Genomic DNA, 19,578 nt, shown 5'->3' on the forward strand with positions numbered 1-19,578 from the left:
ATCCCTCCCTCCCTGCTAACCTTCCTCACTCACTTGCAGCCTCCCCATCCCACTTGGTCTCCCGGCTCCATCCCTGAGGTGGAGGCGCACAGAGCAGGCACCAGGATGTAAACACCTGGAAAAAATCACAAAGCAGTCAAGCAAAAAAATCACACAAAGGACCCCAAAGGGAGGATCCCAGGGGTTCCTTCCTTCTGCGGCTTCCTCTTGCATCCCCTCCCTCTGTTCCCCTCCCCACCCCCGACAAAGAGTCACCAAGCCCAGTCCAAATCGATTGTTTTATTGACTGTTTACATCATACAGACGCCTTTAGAAAAGGGCGCGGGCTCCAGGGGGCTATTCCGCCCCGAGGCCTCACTTGTGCTGCGCTTCACCGACAGGTCTGGTCCCCGATGCCCCTAACCCCCCACCCCAACCCCTAGGCTTTTCTGCAAGAAGAACGAAAAAAAGACCACCGCCCCAGTGGCCGCGCCCACCCCGCCCTCCCTCCCGCCCGACTCCCAACACTAGATACACTTTTACGGGACACAGACTTTTCTCCTACGGAGCACGCTCGTCTAGGGCTACAGCCGGGCAAACACTATTCTCGAAGAAGGAGGGGCGGGGCGGGGGAGGCGCGAGCATCCGTGGCTTTTCTCCATCCGGACCCCGCCGCAGTCACACGCAGGCTTTGTGCGAACTGGAGCACTAGCCCCTCACGGGAGACCTGATCCAGGAGGCCAGAGCAGGCTTCCTGGGCTCCCCGGCCCTTCTCTAGCTGAGGTCCAGGCCGCGAGGAGCAGCGGAAGCGGAGCTGTCGAGTCTCCGGAAACCCAAGTCCCCCACAACGAAATTGGCCCGGGACCAAGGCCGCACCCTCAGCGGAAAAGGGGTGCGTGGTTCTCCGGCACTTTAAGTTAGGGGAGAGGGCGAAAGAAGACGGATTCCCCCCACCCCAAGACACACACACACACATTTTTCACCAGAGGCAAAGAAGGGAGTGTTAGCACCAGACCCGGAGAGTCGCTGTCTTGGAACACAACGAAAATATGAAAATCAAAGTGCGGCGCTGAAATGCGCCCCAGGCACCCGGCTCGGCTCCAGCCGGTCCGAAGCGGAGAAACGATGAAAGTACAGAAGCGTTTGGTTTCCAGGCATGAGGGGGCTTTGAAACTAGAAACGGGATTTACCGCCGAATCCTGGTTTCTGGGATGCGCAGCCCCGGAAAGGGCAGAGTAGGGGGTTGAGGCGGGACGCCATAGCGCTCCACGCCAGGGACGTCTGCTGGGGGTCCCGGGCTGACCGCGAGCCACAGCATGACCATCAGATGTTTCCAACGTCTTTTTCTATTTCCTTCGGCTTCCGGGCCCACAGTGAAGTGGGCTCCGGGGCGGGATTGCGCAGATAATTGGAATGGGAATGGAGAGGCTTGGAGTTCGCCTCACGGTCAGCGGATGGTGTCTCACACAGGGCGGGAGGAGCGGGGGGGAACTGTGCTTGCATGGAGGGGAATTCAGCCCACAGGGACAACGACCGTCGTGGGTGGGACTGGTGAAATCGTCCCACTCCCCACTGGACGCTCCCAGTAGTCAGGGTAAGGAGGTGGAGTAAGTGAAGGTGGGGTTGGGGCATAAATCCTAACAGCCCTAAGCCTCCGCTCCCAGATACCCGAGGTCGGGGACGGGGATGGGCCGCCAGGTAGGCTGGGGTTCAGCCCACCGTCTGCCTGTAGTTGCCGTTAATCTCCTGGGCGATGTCGACCGCTTCGGCACCTAAGGGCAACCGGTCACTGTACTCGGAGCCCGCCTCGAACTCCTCTTGGTTGGCCTTGGACTGGGATTCCACCAGCGAGCAAGCTGCCAGGCTCTCCTCTCTCTGCAGGTCCCCACTGGGGTCCCCCTGCTCGGCGTCTTCGTCAAGGCCCTCCCCGGGGGCCTCTTCTGGCTCCTCCCCGCCCGCCTCGCCACCTGCGGGGTAGCTTTTCTCGGACTCGAGGTAGGAGGCGCGCGGGTCGAAGTCGGCGGCGATGCGCTTCTCCATGGGGTCGGGGGCCTGCGGCCTCAGGATTAGGCGGTAGGGCTTGCCCGGGTGTTTGGCCAGCAGATGGCAGCAGGCGGCGCCCAGCAGGGGCACGGTGGCCAGCACCAGAAGGAACACGCTCACCGCCACGATCACCAGCAGCGAGGGCAGCTCTTTCTTGGTGGCGAACACCACTTGCACGTGGCAGGCCTCGCCTGCTAGCGCCAGGCACACGGAGTAGTTGGTGCCGGGCCGCAGGCCACGGAACCAGTAGGCGTTGACGCCCTCCTCTACACGCGACCACTGCACTGCTGCGCCGCCCCCCGCCGGGCACAGATAAAGCAGGCGCAGTGGCCGCCGCCCGGGTCGCCCTCCTCCCGAAGCGCCCCCAGGCCCCGGGCCCCAGCGAGCCGCCAAGGGCGTCAGCTGCACCCGCGCCTCCCGCTCCGCCACGTCCAGCGCGATGACGCCCAGCTCAAAAACGTGAGGCTTGAGCTCGGCGCTCTGGTTGAAGGCGTGGTTGGACACGTACCGCGAGAGGTCTCCTTGGCCACAGCGCTGCTCCTCCATTGGGTCGGCGGGGACCTGATTTTCCGCTTCTTCACCCTCACCTGCCTCCTCCTCCGCCTCCTCCTGCTCCGGCCCCATCTCTGAATCTCCGAGGACGCTAACCCGGCCCACGCCTTGGCCTTTGATTTTGCCTTCGGGCTTGGACGTTAAGACGCTGTTGCCCCGGGTTTTAGCTGTGGACTTACGCTCAGAGGTTGGAGCCTGCCCATCAGGGTCTCCCCCTGCGCCAGGAGCGTGCTTTGGGGGGCCGGCAGCTGCCACTGCCACACGAACCGACGTGGAGTTGGCGCCCAGCTCGTTGTGGGCACGGCAGGTGTAGACGCCTGCCTCCTTGGCACTCAGGAAGGGCACCAACAGGGAGCCATTGGTGAGGGCCAGGAAGCGCTGGGTGGCTGGGGGAGCCGGCCAGGCGTGTGCTGGAGTCGGGGTTGGGGCCTCTGTCTGCGTTGGCCCGTCCCCATCTCCTTCCCCCTCCCCGTCTTCCGCCCCGTCCCCGCCGTCCTCCCCGCTCAGGACTTGCGGGGCTAGCACTACGGTGCCACCCGGGATCTGAAGTTGCCATTGCAGGCGGGGCGTGGGGTGTCCTTCGGCGACGCAGTGTACCATGAGCGTCAGGCCGGAGGGCAGGGGGCTGCCTGGCGCTTCGGGCGGCGGCTCCATACTCAGATGCACACTGGGCGGTACACAGGACAGGGCTGGCAGGCGATGCACCGGCACGCCCTGCAGCTCAGGAGGCGAGGCGCACGCGATGGAGTCGGGCTCGGGCAAGGAGACCCGGGTGCTCGCGGCCCAGGCCTGCAGCCACACAAGACTGCAACTGCAGTGGAAGGGGTTGTGGTAGAGTTGCAGATGCGACAGCGCGCTTAGCGCGTCGAAGGTGCCGGGAGCCAGTGTGCGAAGCCGGTTGTTGTTGATGCGCAGAGAGCGCAGATCAGGCAGCGCACCGAGTGCGTCCCGGGGCAACGAGCCCAGGCGGTTGTGGTTCATCTTGAGCAGCTGTAGCGCGCTCAGATTACGCAGGTCGCTCCATGGGAAGCTGGATATGAGGTTGTGGCTCAGGTCGAGGTTCTTGAGCTGGCTCAGCACGGCCAGCGAGCCGGGTTCCACCGTGCGCACCTCATTGTGCGCCAACCACAGCGAGGTGACCTGCGTGACGTCGGCGAAAGCCCCGCGCCGCAATACGGTGATCTTGTTCGCCGACAGACTGAGCGTGGTCACGTTGGCCGGCAGTCCTTCTGGAACCTCGCGCAGCTCCTTGTAGGCGCAGTCGGCGAACTGGTGCGCGTACTTGTCCACGCAGGCGCACGGCTCTGGGCACGCTGCGGCCGCTCCTAGCAGCGCCCAAGCCAGACACAGGGCCCTCAAGGGCACCATCGCTGATCCTGCAGGTGGAAACGGGGGTGGGGGGGGGCGGGGTGAGGGGATGGTAGGCGTGGGGTGGGGGTAGGATAGGCATGGGAGAGGGAGGGGGTAGGCGTAGGACGGGGAGAGGGAGGGGGAGAATGTGACTCACCGAGCTCCAGCTTCCCTCCCCTGCCAAGCTCTGCCTCCTGTAAACCTGTCTAGGGCAGATCGCAGGGCTCTGGTAACTTTGCTCTGGGCCCAGAGTCTCTCTTAGGCACGAGTTGGAGCTCAATAAGTCTCGGGATTCAATGCGTGCTCCCTCTCAGGACTTCCTTTTCTAGCAGCCTCCTACCTCGCTCTTTTCTCTCTACCTATCCCGTCAGCCTCCACAGCTAGACCCTCCACAGGCTGGGCCTATACCCGGTCTGCCCTGAGCTTTGCATTGATCCCTGACTCTGTTTCTAACCCTAGGTTTAACTCAGTGAAAGGGATACATAGGCTATTTTTGTCCATGACTGTCTGTCCTCCCCTGAACTCTTTGTCGCACTGCACAGAAATCGCCCACACACGCCCATACAGACACCGGACAATACAACACAAGCCCAGGCGCCTGCCATCAAACCGGGACTTCTGTTTAGGGGGTCCCAACACATTTAATAGACAGACAAACACAAAGACACCCAGACACAGGCACCATATCCTCTGGAGACCTCATTGTTCTCTGAACTGAACACAGCATTTGTACAGCGTTCTCCAGCACCGGGCAAGGCACTTTCCTGTTCATTGTTGGAACTGACAGACATCAGGGCACAAATCCTCACATGCGCGGACCCACATACCGGGACACAGGCGGGCACTTGCGTCTGTAGACAGCCCTCTGAGACTGAAATCCCAGCGGCTCAGCAAAAGGTGTGAACTTGCTGCAGGTGGCAAGAAGACTGGGACGGGAACGGGGAAGCAGACTCGCCAGGCCCCTCTCGGGCTGCCTTTCCCGGGGGCTGCAACTCCAGGGAGGGGAAAACCATCAGGGCTGCTCAGTCAACCTTCCTTCTCCAAGCTGGGACCAAGAGCAATGGAGGGATGTCACTAAAGATTCTTACTTCCCCCTCGGGACCTCCCATGGGGTGAGGGGGTGTCCCTAGCCAGTGGGGTCAAGGCGGCTGTCACTAGCTAATCAAGTAGAAGGTTCAAGATTTGGCCTCTCTTCTGCAGCCCAGATGCCTGACAACGCCCCCGCCTCCCCCCAAAAAAGATTCTTATCCCCAGTCACAACAAACGCACCTACAAACAGAATCCCGGCTTCCACTTAGGGCTCCTGACAGGTTGCCAGAGCCCCTCCCACACTCCGGTCTTTAGAACCGGCATCCCCCACTTCCTCTTGTTCCCGAGGGAAAGCCCCTCCCCTCTGCTCCCCGTCTCCTGCTTGCAAGAGCCAGCAGGGTCTGGCACCCTGGACGGACTCTACCCCTTCCTGGGTCAGGGTTGTGCAGTGGTCTCCGAGGCTTACCGGCTGCTCTCCAACTCTCCGTGCGCTGCCCTCGGGTTGCAACCCCCTCTCCAGACTGGATGTCGCGGAGCCAGGACGACAGCCCAAGGGCGCTTCCCACATCTGTTGCTGCGACTGTGGGGGAAGATGGTAGAGAGGCAGAGAAAGGGACAGGTAAGTTGCGGATTCCCCTGGCCCTGAGGTCCCACTTCAGTTTTCTCTTTCGCATCTGTCTCCCCGCACCTCTCACCGGCTGCAGATTGAAGAGTCCTCCCGGGCTGCGGGGCTTTGCGCAGCCTCTCCCACCTCCCGCATCATCTACATTTGTTAAAGCCGTAGAGATTCGTCCCCTGGTCACAAAGAGGCGCCCCCACGCCCACCGCCCTCGACTTGGCTCTTTCTAGTTCACCGCACTCCCAAAACCCACGTTTCCCCTACATCTACACATCTGCAGACATGATCACTATTCTTAATTATACAGCCCCCTCCCCCTGTTCAAACATGTTGGCACAGACACAGACCCTCACACCGTCCACACAGTTGCTCTTCAATATTAGAATCACCCATCATCATGTAATAATCGCGCCAATGTGTTGAGCTCTCGCTTCGTTCACGCACATTTTCACTCGCCGGTGAGTGTTCACACCCGGGACACTCACCATTCTCCTCCTCCTGCACGCACACACATTCATGCGCACTCACCCTCACGCCCGGGTCCCGCCAGGGCCCGTTAGCTTTGCTGCTAATTGAATGCGAGCCTCTTTTACGCCCCGCAACACGTGAGACAAACCATCTTTGAGGAATTGGGGGAAGGAAAGGCGCACGCCTGAAGTGGGGGAGGCGTGTCTTTGCCTTAAAACTCTTTCTGCAAAGGCAGGCGGTGGTGCCGACAGACCTCGCCCGGGACTGGCTGGAGCTGCGCGCCGCCCGGCTCGCGCGGACCCTTCCTTCCCGCACCCTCGCTGCTAGCCGCCTCCTCCCCGAAGCCACGTTCAACACGATGCATAATTGATAGTGTTAGCAGAGCGCCTCACCCTCCCTGCTATTTTTGCCTGGATCCGGGCAGCTACAAGCCCCGGTCTTCCCCCCCCTCCCCACCCCCAACAGCCCAACCCGGAGACTAGAACGCACCGCCCTGCTGGGCGCGCGGAGAAGCGACGCTCCCCTCCCCAGCCCACCACCGCCCCAGCCCAGCCTCCTCAGCTGGACTGCGTACGTCTTGTCTTTTGTGGCTAACCCAGTGCTTGAAGCCCACCGCCCAGCGTATGGGACCGTGCGTATCGCAGAGTAGGGCAGGGCGCTTGGGTACCATCCTGCGCTCCCAGGAAGCCCACCCAGGCGCACCCCAGCGCTTCGCCCTCTGGTCTTGCTAGCTTGGGGCTCCGAGGCTGCAGCAGACGGCGGGATGGAGAGGCATGGTTACAAAACGTCTGCTCCTTTTGAGCACTGTGGGTTGGGGATGTAAGGCTTGAGCATCTCTCTCCCTCCTCCGCCCCCACCAACGTCTTCACGGTCTAACCAGCAAACACACCATCAGCCACCACCCGCCCCCCCCCCCACTATCCCTGACAGCCTCCGCAGCCCCGATACCGCCCTACTGTCTCACACCCTCACACAACAGTCGGCCTCAGCAGACTCGAATATTTGCTCTTCCAGTCTCTGGCGAAACTCCGACAATTCTTCTAGCGACAAGAAAGTGGAGGCTCAGGGATGTCCATGCATTTGTATAGAACTCGACTTCTGTTCCCCCACAGTGTCTATGACAGCCCTGGAGACAGAGTTGCTGACCAGAATCGGAAAGGAGGGTGCAGGCGGTGAACATGCAGAGCCCCGTTCCTCGGTTTTTCCGTAGACACTGAGCACTCTGGGGGCTCTTGGCCCCCCCGGCCCTCACTCCGGCCAAGGCGGTCTCTGGAGGTGGGTCGGTTTGGGGCCTCTGAGATCAATCTTCTTACTTGAATTTGAGCATTTTAATGAGCTGAGTAGGTGGGGGAGAGCGACGGGTGAGGAGGGCTGCATCTAAAGAGACCACCCCACGAGGGGTTCCGAGGAGGCTTTGTAAATTAAATATGAACAGACTGCTCCATGCATACTCTGCATCCTTTCCTCTCGCCTATTCCTGCGGTCGCTACAGGCAGCCCTGATGGGACCAGCGCATCTCATCAACCCAGAATTCAGAACCCTGAACTTCACTTCACTTGCCTGTGTCTGTAATCCCTACAGACACCTCCGGGGAAGGTGATGGGGGCACCCAGAGGGAGAAGGTGGCTTCGAGGAGGGAGGAGGGATAAGAGGCTCTTGACCACGAGGTAGGGGCGGCACCAGTAGGTCCCCATGGCGCCGGCCGCGGGCCTGGCACAGCTTCTTTGTCTGCTCAGCAAGGGGGGTTTCCTGGATGTACAGTCTGAGTGTCTTGGGAATCTTGAAGGGCAATTCCAGGAGCCTTGGTCGAATAAGAGGGATCTGGGGAGATGGGGGCCCTGCAGCCAGGTTGGAGAATAGAGTCCTGGATGGGGGGTCCTGGAGACTTTCTTTGGCAGGGGGAGGGGTGTCTGGCTTAAAGGCAGTGACCTAGACTCTGGCTTGGAGGCAGGTGACTTGTGGACCAGTTTTCACTCCCTCCCCCTGTTTTGGTTCTTTTTGCCTTGGGCTAGGAAGCCTAAGGGGAGGCAGGGTTAGGGTAGCTCGGAAGGGTTGAGGGACTGGAAGACAGAGGCTGGGGAATGGAAGGAAAAATGACCTCTCTCTCCGCAGAAGAACTTCCCTCGACCGCGGGGACTCGCCCAACCTGGGAACCTCTGGGGCCCGAGAGCCAAGAAAGACCCCCTTCCTTGCTCTTTTCCCGGGGATGCAGAAGCCAGGTGAATCTGGCAGGGAGACAGGGCTCCAGGCGCCTGGAGAGGGGCTAAGGGCGCAGTAGCCACCCAGGAGAGGGCGTCAATTCCCGCGGACCCCCGCAGCTCCCACCCACTCTCCTGCAAGCGCTTTTGTTCCCCGAGCCTGCCTTGGGGAAAAAAGACAACCCTTACCCCCGCCTTGAACCCTGAAGAGTTCAGTGCCCGCCAAGGCAGGGCTGGAGCCCGAGTCGCCCCGGGCAGAGTCCGCCGAGGTCTCGGTTGGGAGCTACGACTCCAGGATCAGGCTCCGAGCTCCTCTTGGAGAAGGCTGCGCGTATTTCCACCGGCGCCGCCAGGCGCGCAGGAGCCAGCCTCTCTAATGTTTGTAATGTGGATGATGGTACAGTTACTGAAGGGCTGGGGAACCGGGAGCGAAGATACCACCCCCACCTCCGCCTACGTCTTTTATGGTTAAAGAAACAGACACCTAATTAGGTGCGTGGAAATAGGGGAGAGACGGGGTACAAGTTTCCAAGACGCCAGCGTGGAGGCCCAGGTTTGAAATCTGCAGAATCTAGGCTAAGGTTTTTGGACCAGGCTGTGGTGCCGACCCTAGATTCACCCAGAGAGGATAACTCGAGCTCTGGGCAGCTTTTTGTGGACTTTTAACTGCGACCTTGCCGACCCTCACGGTTCCGAGGGTAGGGAGAGTTGAGACCCCCTGGATCCCGGCACTAAGCTACCCGGATTCTATTCAAAGCTAGGGCCCAGGGCTGGTTCGCGCGCTCCCCCTGCTGGAAACCGCCTGTCGGGCTCAGAGGCGCAGGGCAGCGGCTGGGGTACCTTGGGCCGGGAGGTTCTGAGGCTCGAACCGGGGCCAGGACCGAAGCCTGCGCGGCTCCCGGTTCTTCATCCCGCGGTGCGACATTCCGAAGTGGGACATGCTAACCCAAGCAACAAAGCTTTCGTCCCCATGCCCACCACTCAGCGGACGTCCCAGGAATCTGCAGCCTCTTCACCCCCGCACAACACAGGCACAGTCCTCGCTTTGCACCCCGCTGTGTTTCCCACGCCGAGGGCACAATTGGCACCTTCTGGATACTCGGTGAGCAACGAAGAAGTTTCTTTCTCCTGGGAGGAAGCCACCCTGTACTCCTCCCCTACCTTCCCTGTGCGGGCTAAGTGCTTTCTCTTTGAGTCCAGTACCCAGGCTTGGACCGGAGAAGAGAATGGCAACCCACTCCAGTACCCTTGCCTGGAAAAATCCCAAGGATGGAGGAGCCTGGTAGGCTACAGCCTGTGGGTCGCAATGAGTCGGACACGACTGAACGACTAACACACACACACACACACACACACACACACACACACACACACGGCTAGAAGGCCGACCTTAGGTCTTCTGATTTTGCCAGACCTATAAAATGCCTGTATCTGAAAAACAAAATCTCTTTCAGGCTCTAAGAAGGAAATAGAAAACTGCAGAGTTGGAAGTAGTAGACGTTTGATGAAATGTTTAGGACATATAACATTGTGCAGACCATTCCTTTGCAACTGCACGCAGAGTTGTACACGCCCTTGTATTTATTTACTGCCTTCCTAAAGAAAAGCTCAATGCTTTTTAAAGGAAAAGAACAAAAATCCAAACATCCATAATGGGCAATGTCCAACCAAAACTTACTGTACTTGTAAAGAAGGTGGATATAGGACCCATAACTAAGAAAAAAATTAGTCAACAGAAATAGAAATCACAGAGATGATGGAATTAGCAGACAATGACTTGGAAATCATGCCCTTGTATTTAATGTGACAGGCAGGTGATTTAATGAAAGAACAAGGGTCTCTGAGAGTAAGAAAGCCAGAACCCAGAAGGGCATCAAGTATCTTCAGCATAGCAACCTATTCAGGAGACCCTTCCCACCTGCCCTCCAGCCAAAATCTCTTAAACCCACAGCTTCCCACCTTTCAGCTTCTGTAGTCCTTGTTTATAAAACCACACCACCACCACCACCCCCAGCCTGTCCTCAACCTTGGCTCAGATGATAAAGAATCTGCTGGCAATGCAGGAGACCTGGGTTTAATCCCTGGGTCAGGAAGATCCCCTAGAGAATGCATGGCAACCCACTCCAGTATTCTTGCCTGGAGAGTTCCATGGACAGAGAAGCCTGGTGGGCTACAGTCCTTGGGGTTCAACAAAGAGTTGGACACGACTGAGCGACTAACACACTTCAATCCCAACTTCCATCTCTCCTTCTCCTCATACACACTCTACATAGTGGTTAGGAGGGAAGGTGCTAGCATCTGACTTCACCGTGTATGCACTGTGTGACCTTGGCCAAGTTACTTAACCTCTCTGTGTGGAGTGGGGGCAGTGGAGTGGAGGGTGTAAATAAGAATAACTGTTTTATTGGGTTGCTGTGAGGATTAAGTGAGTCAATGCATGCAAAACACTGGCACTTAGGTAGTACTCAGAAATGAGCTATTCCCTGCCTCCCAACAATAGCTAGAATTAACTATCATTATTATCTTACAGCACTGGGTACAGGTATGATGAGATGTTCCACTGAGCATGCTCCTATATGTTTGTGTACTGCCTCTCCAGTAGGAAGAAAGGCCTTGGCCCTCCCCCTAAAATCTCTCTTCATTCCTCCTGTACCTCCCACACACCATGGCACAGGTAAAAATCAGAATTGCTATTATCATTATTTGTAAAGTCTTTCTAGTCTCAGATGCTTAAACCCAGGTTCTCATATTTGCAGCTGTCACCAGTGCGCCTGTTTGGGAAGAGAGACCTGCAGCTGCAGGCTTGGAGAAAGGTTTTTAATTAAAACCACAATCTGTTTAAGTATTTATTGGGCTCTGTGACTTTAATTATTTTCTAGGGAAAAACAGAAAAATCCACATTTGCATATGGGAAGACTGTTGATTTCAGAGGAAAGTAGCAACCTGTGGCAGTTTGCTGGAGGCAACTGGGAGGAATTTCCTGAATGGTTCAAATGAAGCTCGACATTATTAATAAGCTGGAATCCAGTCCATGACCTTCCTCCCAGCGCTTTCATGAAATTAGCTTAACTTGCTGGCAAGGCGCTTTATTGCCATCAAAATTAACGACAGCTTTTCCAGTGGCATCTCATGTAATTATCTGAGTCTGTGCTTGTCTCACCAAAGATGGGAAAGTCCCACCTGGAAGATACAACACGCCTGCCTGGGCAACACGCTTAGCTATTCTACCCAGTCCAGGCATGACTGGAACCCCTAGAGCTGGAGTCCTGGGCAGCCAGCCTCTCCATGGCAGGGGGAAGCAGGGGCAGGGAGGCCAGGGAATCATTTATGATGCTTCCATCTGCAGATAACAGAATGCCCATCTTAAAGTGTGTTAAACTATTAAGTGCATCATCTTACAAGCAGGAAGCAGGTCTGGCTTCAGGGCGGGCTGATTCAGTAGCTCAATGACATTGGCAGGCTTGGGTTCTTCTGTCTCTTCTCCCATTCTCAACAGGGCTTCAACTTGAGCCTCATGTCCCTCAGCGTCATTGGAGGGCTTTGGCAGCAGCTCAGGTAACATGCTTATCAGTAGCACACCCCAGAAGAGAGAGACTGGAACTATTGCCTATCATTAGGTCTTTTGGACACATATTGGCTTAGGACTCTCCATCTTTGAGCCAGTCACTGGCAGAGGGGATAGGATTGATTGGCTTAGAGTAATCATCTAGTCCTGAAATAGATGTTGAGGAGTCAGTCCCAAGATTCACTACAAGCAAGAAATCTCCTTTCAATAGAAGTTGGGGAATTGCATGATCAGAGTAATCTAACATTGTGTTAAAATGAATTGAGGTTGACATAATTATAATGAACCGTAGTAGATACCTTTTATCTGGAAATAAGACCAGATTATGTCCACAGATTGTGACCATGGTCAAGGCTCAACGTGTGACCAGGATCAGGGAGCTCTCTTGAGCAGGCATACAGACTAGAGGATTCTCTGCTTTCATAGAATTCTTGAAAGGATAAAAATCTGTTCTTGGAAATGCCAGCGCTGGATCCAAAGCTATTTTGGGAGCCGTGGAAGTTTCAGTCGTTAGTTGGGTATTTATGAACAGGAGATGTTTCTGAATTCAAAGACTGTTCCTACATGACTTCACATCCTGAACATGTCACTGGGTCCCAAGGCAGGGGAGAGAGGCATTTTACTGTCGAGGTGGAAAACAGGAGGAAGAATTCTACTGGTCTTGTGAAGAACGCGGAGGTGGCACAAAGGTGTCAGCTTCACAGATTTGCTGTGTGATCTCAAGCAACTCCTCGCCCTCTCTCATTCTAAGTCTCTACCATTGGGAAGGTAGACGAATGGGCTAGAAGAGCTGTCTGGGGTGCTGCAGCTTGAGAAGCAAGCTTGCAGGTTGAATTGAGGCCTCTAGGGGGCATCTGCCAGGGCTTCCTGCAGGAGGGGCTCTTCATCAAGTCTGGGGACCACCTCTTGCCCTCCTCCTCATGCCCCCAGACAGGTTTCTTGTTCCCCTCCCATCACACTGCAGCCCACCTCATCTCTTGAGGCCATCAGCATCCCTGCGCCCAGGAGCTCACCCTTCCCCAGAGTGCTGTCTACAACTCTGTGGGCAGGGGGATTCCTGCTACAAAACACTTCCTGAAGGTCCTTCACATAGTAGGAGTCTGGGGGCAGAGGGCGTGATGTAATTAGAGATTAAATCCAATCAATGAATATTTCAAGAACATGGCAGGTAGGCTTAGAAAGAAAGGCCAAGGTTGCCAGGGACTCCCTGGCTGGTGGGGTGGGGTTGGGGGTAGGGATGCAGAAGGGATTCCAACTCTTCCAACAGCTGAGGCCACTCATCTCTGTTCCGGGGCCCTCAGCTCTCTCTTGCTTGGCATTATCAGAGGACTTGGAGAGCAGATCACAATAAATATGCTGTCAGAGACTCTCTGCCCCCCAACCCAGTGTGGTCTCTGGCAGAGCCCACAAGGGCAAGCAAGGCCCAGGGAACCTCCGCCACTTCCATCCCTCAGACTCAAAGCTCCTGGAGGGTCACCTGGGGTCTCTGCATCCGCTGTCCCCATCAAAGCCCATGGGGGTCATGTGGCGGCATGGACTAAATTGAATTTCCTCCTGGGAATCTTTAGTCTCCTGTGGCAATCAGGCTTTTCATTTGTTTCTGAATATGGTTTCCCAGAGAGCAGAACGGAGGCAGGGATTTGCACCCCAGTGATCCATTAAGGAAATGCCTCAGCAGAAACTAGCAAGGGAGAAGGGAGGCAGGAGAGGAAGGGGAGGAAGCCAAGCCAGGGTGTGATTTCAGGCAGGCTTAGCCCGATCCCAGGAAGCTCTAGGCATAATCACACCTCAGAGTTTGCCCTGATTTAGGGAGGGGAGCTTGGCTTCCACAGACACAGGTAGTCTTAAGGGGCTGCCCCTGGGGTTGGAAGCTTCCAGGCATTTCCCTCTCTGTGCCTGTAGGCAATCAGTTTCAGCAGCTGAAGGGCAGGCCTTGGAAGAAAGTTGCAGGTGTGAGCTGTCAGAAGTAAAGCACACAGAAGCAGGGACTCTCTTGGTGGTCCAGTGGTTAAGAATCTGCCTTCCAATGCAAGGGACGCAGGTTCAATTCCTGGTCTGGAAACTAAGATTCCACGTGCCAAGGAGCAACTAAGCCCATGCACCACAACTACTGAACCTGTGGGCTCTGGAAAGAAGCCTGCACCACAACCAAGATCCCACCTCCACCTGCTGCGAGACCCAACGCCACGCCCCTCGCCAAATAAGAGCACGCAGAAGCAGAGGGATGGCAAGCAGAGACAGGTTTGCTACATCATTCATTCCACAAATATTGAGTCTCCCCATCCCTGGTAGCTCAGCTGGTAAAGAATCTGCCTGCAATGCTGGAGACCTGGGTTCAGTCCCTGGGTTGGGAAGATCCCCTGGAGAAGGGCATGGCAACCCACTCCAGTATTCTTCAACCCACTTCAGTATTCTTGTCTGGAGAATCCCTTTGGACAGAGATGCCTGGTGGGCTACAGTCCATGGGGTGGTGTGGGGTGGGGGGTGTCACAAAGAGTCAGGCACAACTGAGCGACTATGCAGAGCCCCCCACCCTGTTACCGGGTGCCCTGCTTGGCCTGGGCAAGCTGTGAACCAGGCAGACGCTGTCTCTGCCCTAAGAGAGCTTATGGGCCCCTGTACCTCCCAGCATGATCAGATCTCCTGTGTGTATGAACCAGCTTCTGGAAGGCAAGTATCCCTTGGACAGGCTCCAACAGGTCACCTGGGCCAAAGTCAGAAGGACTCTCTGAAGCCTGCACCTGCCTGAGATGAAGGACAGATAAGGAGCTGTCTGGATTTACAGAGCATCAGAGCTCAGGCCCTGGAGCTCCTCTCCCCCTACCTCTCCACTTTACAGGAAGAAGACAGGCCAAGACAGAGGTCACAGAGCAGGCAGGGCTGCGAGATGCCCCCGGCAGGCAGCTTCTCTGAGATGCTCTCCCAGGGCAGTCTGGTCAAGGGCAGGCTGAGCTCAGTGGCCATCACTGACCTTGCTGGTTAGGAAGCCCTCGAGACTCTCGGTAGGTGTGGCCTCTCCGACAGCAGAGGGCAGGTGTTTCTGGAGTGGGACAGGTGCTCCGACTTCAGGTTTCTTTATTAGTACCCTGTCATTCTCCTCTGGGCCCCGTGGTCATCAGCAGCTGAGCCGTGCCCATGTCTGAGCCAGACTGAGGTGCCCTGGATTGGAACAGCCCTGATCACAGCCCTCATCCCGGCAGCCAGCTGGGCCAGAGGTTTAGAGAAAGGAGAGCTCTCCTCAGTGGGTCTTGGCCTGATGCAGAGGGGCCTCCAATCTGTAGCTGGGCAAGTCCAGTTCTAATGGCCACCCCTTGGTGGTGGTCAGCGTAAGGGGATCCAGAACAGGAGATCAGGGGTGGGGAGCTGTACCTGCTTTTCCACCAATTTCCTCTAAGCCTTTTGGAAAAGCTTCTCTCCGTTCTTGGATTCAGTTTCCCTTCCTGAGCTTTGGGGCTAACCATCCCTCCCCACCCACCGGCCCCAGCTGGAACAGTAGCTAGGATCCATCATATTCTTTTTTGTCAGGCCTGTCCCTACCAAATTCATCCCCAGGAGGGACAGCCCCGTCCCTGCCCTCAACGCCCCCACCCCGCAGTTCTCTGCAATGTCATCTCTGAAGTTCCCCAAATAGGGTTTCCTGCTGCCAGGAAAACCAGCGTGGACAGGCTGAGAAGCGTGAACCCATACAGCGATGCCACAGCCTGTTTCGGAGCCCTTATCTCCAGACCCAGCTGGGAACTTGATGTATTTATTAGCTTCTCCCAGGACCTCCTCTGTCCAACCCACATCTTTGTTGGTACTGCAAGAAAGTGACCTTCCTGCAGATAGCTGTGTCTGGGCGGGGGGGAAGCTGTAGTAAATCCATCCAGCCTGCAGCCTGCAGGGTGACCCCATCGGGGTAGAGGAGATGGCGGAGGAGGCTTGAAGAGATGCGGACAGAGGTACTAGTCGACGGAGCTGGGGACAGAGTTGCGCAAATCCTAATGAACTGGAACCAGAAGAGAGGAAGGGGAGAGATGTAGGGGAAGGGGGAGGGGGAGGGGAGGGCACGGGAGAGGAGTATTATAGACCAATCGCTTTCTGGGAGTCAACCCAGTGCCTTCTCTGTGGCACTGGATGTATAGTTATTTTTTACTGAGCATTGCTGCATCTGAACATCCCTTGGAGAAAGAAATGGCAACCCACTCCAGTATTCTTGCCTGGAGAATCCCATGGACAGAGGAGCCGGGTGGGCTATAGTCCATGGGATTGCAGAGTTGGACATGACTGAGTGACTAACACTTTCACTTTTCAATTCACAAAGTTAATGCTGTATGTATTTCATCTGATCTTCACAATTTTATAAGTATGTATTATCACCTCCAATTTGCATCTGAGACCTCAGAGGCTAAGTTGTTTGTTCAAGGTCATTCAGCAGAGCTAGGGTTTGAACCAGGTCCCTCCAAAGCCCACGTCCTAACTACTACTCATCTTCTCCCCCGCGACGTCCCCAAGCAGACTTGACAAGGGCACTGTCACCGTGGGCCCAGGGCCACCCACCCCCTGCCTTCTCCTTGGTTGGTCTGCTTTACTCTACAATCAGTCTGCTGTGGTGTCGGCCAGAGCTTCATGGCTGGAGAACTCCAGGAGAACTCCAGAAAGAAAGCCCTCAGATAAACCCTACCCCCAGGCCCTCTGCATTTTGTCTGCACAAAGAACGCAGTTTTAGACAATCAGACATGCGACACTGGATTTTGGAATATTTCCGGTCACAATTGTTTGGCTGGATAGCTTTGTGGAAATTTTCTGTGGTTTGCTAGCTAGCTTTTGTAATCTGCTTAGCTATCAACTTTGGGATATTTATAATATTTATCAATTGACTTCAGCATAGTCCAGGCAGCTGGTCTTAAAAGAATTCTTCTGGGCTGAGTTTAAGGAAGTTCCTTGAGCCAAGAATGAAGGAATTTTTCCCCTCTGTTGGCAGCAAATGCATTCTGTAGGAGTGGGTAGAGATTTTCAAACTTTGGGTTTTGTTTTTTGAGAGGGGGAGTCAGTTGAAATTCTAGATCTATCTCTGCTTTATTCAGGTCCAAAAGCTTTGGAGCTGACACCTGGATTCCAAGACAAAAATAAATAATAAATAATAATCAATAATGGTGCTGCCCCATCCCTCCTAGCCCCAGGCTCAGCCTGGATCTGGGCCTGAGTCCAGGACGAAGGCCACCCCAGGGAAACGTGTCCTCAGAGACCTCTGCCCACATTCCCTCCCATCTCCCTGTAGCCTAGACTCACCTCAACCCCACTGTGAACCAAGCCACATGGAGGGGCTGACACTAATCATGACTTCTTGACTTGCATTATAATCAGAGATAGGGCCTTACCCTAAATTATGCACTCTCAACAGGGGCCATATTGCCCCAGAGAGGATGAAAATTGGTTCAGGGTAGAGAGGGCACTAACACTTTAGATATTCCAATGGTTTCTGACCTTCCAAAGGACCACAGAACATACACAGATATATAGGACACCTGTATAAGGAAGAAGTAAAATGATCTCTATTTGCAGATGACATAATTTTGTATATAGAAAACCCTAAGGAATCAAGTATTAAAATTTCATGGGAGAGAGTCTCAACTAGGAAAAAACATTGTCTAAAAAGGCTCCTTGGTGGTGGGGGGTGTCAGGCAATAATGGAGAAAGAAATTGGAGAAGCAGGGTCTTTAAAGAAAAAAATAGAACTAGGATAAGTTCAAATTCTGGGACCCTGGGGCCAGAAGGTTTTGGTGTGAGTTTTCTGGGCCCTGCATTTTGCATCGTGTGAGATCAAACAGCCCAGGAGGCCACCGGAAGGAGAGGGTGGAAACCCCCACCCAAATGCATGGCAAGATACCTGGCAGTGTGGGCTATACAAGGCTCCAGTGTAGACACAGCCTCCCTGTGGGGCAAATCCCAACTCTGCCGCATTCAAGTTCAATGACCTGGAGCAAGGTACTCAACCTTCCTTCCTCAGCCCCCATCCCAGGTCCAGAATAGAATGAGGACGATAATGTAAACCGCACAGGGTGTCTGGGGAGACGATAAGGCTGCTCTGCTGAGTGAGAAACGAGTGTCCAGTGACCTTTCAGTCATGTTAGTTGGGAGCTTTATTCACCTGATTGTCCCAGGCACTCTCACCTGGATGGTCATTGTGTCCTCCCCAGGGTTCAGTAAGCTCAGGTGGAATCCCTGCTGGATGCTTCTAGAAGAGGATGGCTACGCTTAGCCACCGAACACGGATATGACTTAGCAACAGAGCAACAGCAAACCCAGTATTTCCCCAGATTAAGTCTTCCACTTCCACTGCCGTAAGTTTTGCTGTTCCTGTGATCCTTCTGAGCTTGTAGTTACTTCATGCTGCTGCTGCGGCTGAAGTCACTTCAGTCGTGTCCGACTCTCTGCGACCCCATAGACGGCAGCCCATCAGGCTCCCCCGTCCCTGGGATTCTCCAGGCAAGAACACTGGAGTGGGTTGCCATTTCCTTCTTCAATGCATGCAAGTGAAAAGTGAAAGTGAAGACGCTCAGTCGTGTCCGACTCTTAGCGACCCCATGGACTGCAGCCTACCAGGCTCCTCCGTCCACGGGATCTTCCAGGCAAGAGTACTGGAGTGGGGTGCCATTGCCTTCTCCAAGTCACTTCATAGTTGTCCTTAAATCAGACCTTTAAAGAATTCTCTTTTAGCATCATTCTGAGCAGCCAGATTCCAGAAATCAGGGCATTGATAGGCTGGTTATATATTTTCTGATAGATGTTAAAATAAATACAAAGTTGTCAACACGTTAAAAATGCTTCTCCATGCACCATCTACTTAAAGATACCTGCTACGCCACCGGCGGTACGCGTGGGGCTTTGGAAAAGATGCTGCCATCACGAGCCTGAGCCCACACCACGCCGCTCCCCATCCGCAAGGAGCAGCAGCCTCAGCACGGGTCTCAGTGGGGCTGCAGCGCCCTCTGCTGGCCGGTTTGGGAGCCTCTCCGGCTCGACTCCCCTTCCGCCTGGGCTGGAGCCACAAGGGGGGACTCTCTCCGACTGGACGTTTGATGTCACTAGCGGTGTAGTTTTCCTTCGTTGTGAGGCGTGAAGAGAAGTGAGAAAGGACCCCCTGCTGCAGGTGCAGGGGCTGGGGCACTTGGGGTGCAAGGTGGAGACCCGCCTGAGGTCGGAGGAGGTGGGTACAGGGCGGGGGCTGGGCCTCGGGCAGGTGCGGGGTGAAGGGTCAACTCTGAATTACGAAGGATTGTCAGGGACGGGACTGAGGGATTGGAATGAGTCTAGGGTAGATGTTAAGGGCAGGGCCGGCCAGGGCTGGATGAGAGGAGGGTGCAGCTCAGGGGAACAGCAGCACCCGGCGGTGAAGTTGTGCAGGTAAAAGGCAGGGCGAGGTTGAGATGAAAATGGACTTGCAGATCACCTTCCTGGGGGTGTCAGTGAGCTCCTGGGCCTCAGAAGGGGGCCCTAGAGTTGGGGAGGGTTGGGCAGGGCCGAGCTGGTTGTCACGGGAAGGCTGTTTTCAGCTCCAGGTCTGTGTGGTTGAAACCTCCCATCTGGGTGTTTAGGGGGCGCAAAGCCACCCACTGCTCGACCACTCCAAGGTAGACTCCCTGGCTGTCCTTCCTGGGACCCAGGACCAGCACACCCCACCCCAACCCCACTCCTTAGTTCTCTGCTCCATCCCAGAGCTTGTTCTTCATCCCCCTGAAGGCAAGCCCAAGTCCTTTGTTTACTAAGATCCAGTATCTGTTTATTTTTCTATT

At 55.5% G+C, this 19,578-nt stretch overlaps 1 protein-coding gene and 1 long non-coding RNA gene across 17 annotated transcripts; one reads left to right on the forward strand and one right to left on the reverse strand.

Moving 5' to 3' along the window:
• Window positions 1-463: 463 nt before the first annotated feature.
• ISLR2 (immunoglobulin superfamily containing leucine rich repeat 2) lies at window positions 464-9,228 on the reverse strand. 15 transcript variants are annotated; one of them, XM_070358640.1, is made up of 5 exons: window positions 6,101-6,445; window positions 5,420-5,533; window positions 4,752-4,969; window positions 4,082-4,130; window positions 464-3,950 (listed from the first exon to the last, which is right to left on the reverse strand). In XM_070358640.1, exon 5 carries the CDS (start codon window positions 3,940-3,942, stop codon window positions 1,690-1,692), a length of 2,253 nt encoding a protein of 750 aa, XP_070214741.1. In that variant the 5' UTR covers window positions 3,943-3,950; window positions 4,082-4,130; window positions 4,752-4,969; window positions 5,420-5,533; window positions 6,101-6,445; the 3' UTR covers window positions 464-1,689. The 15 variants fall into 15 exon arrangements, with proteins under 15 accessions (XP_070214741.1, XP_070214740.1, XP_070214736.1 ...); XM_070358639.1 differs by lacking the exons at window positions 4,082-4,130; window positions 6,101-6,445 and adding an exon at window positions 8,428-9,228; XM_070358635.1 differs by lacking the exons at window positions 4,082-4,130; window positions 6,101-6,445 and adding an exon at window positions 7,187-7,307 and having other exon boundaries at window positions 4,752-4,916.
• Window positions 5,433-11,087, forward strand: LOC138984418 (uncharacterized). 2 transcript variants are annotated; one of them, XR_011461687.1, is made up of 8 exons: window positions 5,433-5,572; window positions 7,153-7,315; window positions 7,533-7,636; window positions 8,153-8,259; window positions 9,224-9,340; window positions 9,439-9,520; window positions 10,769-10,912; window positions 10,995-11,087. It is a non-coding gene; the product is annotated as an uncharacterized lncRNA (long non-coding RNA). The 2 variants fall into 2 exon arrangements; XR_011461688.1 differs by lacking the exon at window positions 9,439-9,520.
• Window positions 11,088-19,578: the final 8,491 nt, after the last annotated feature.

This window comes from Bos mutus, chromosome 21 (genome assembly GCF_027580195.1).
Source record: "Bos mutus isolate GX-2022 chromosome 21, NWIPB_WYAK_1.1, whole genome shotgun sequence".
NCBI lineage: Eukaryota > Metazoa > Chordata > Mammalia > Artiodactyla > Bovidae > Bos > Bos mutus.

Excerpts from the sequence above, each read along its gene's own strand:
- ISLR2 (XM_070358633.1), bottom strand. The coding sequence starts at position 5,971 with ATGATGATGGGTGATTCTAATATTGAAGAGCAACTGTGTGGACGGTGT. Across the intron at positions 4,917-5,419 it reads GGAGAGTTGGAGAGCAGCCG|TTGCAGCCCCCGGGAAAGGC; the intron begins GTAAGCCTCGGA and ends CCCTCCCTGGAG. Across the intron at positions 3,951-4,751 it reads AAGTGCCCGCCTGTGTCCCG|GATCAGCGATGGTGCCCTTG; the intron begins GTATGTGGGTCC and ends TTCCACCTGCAG.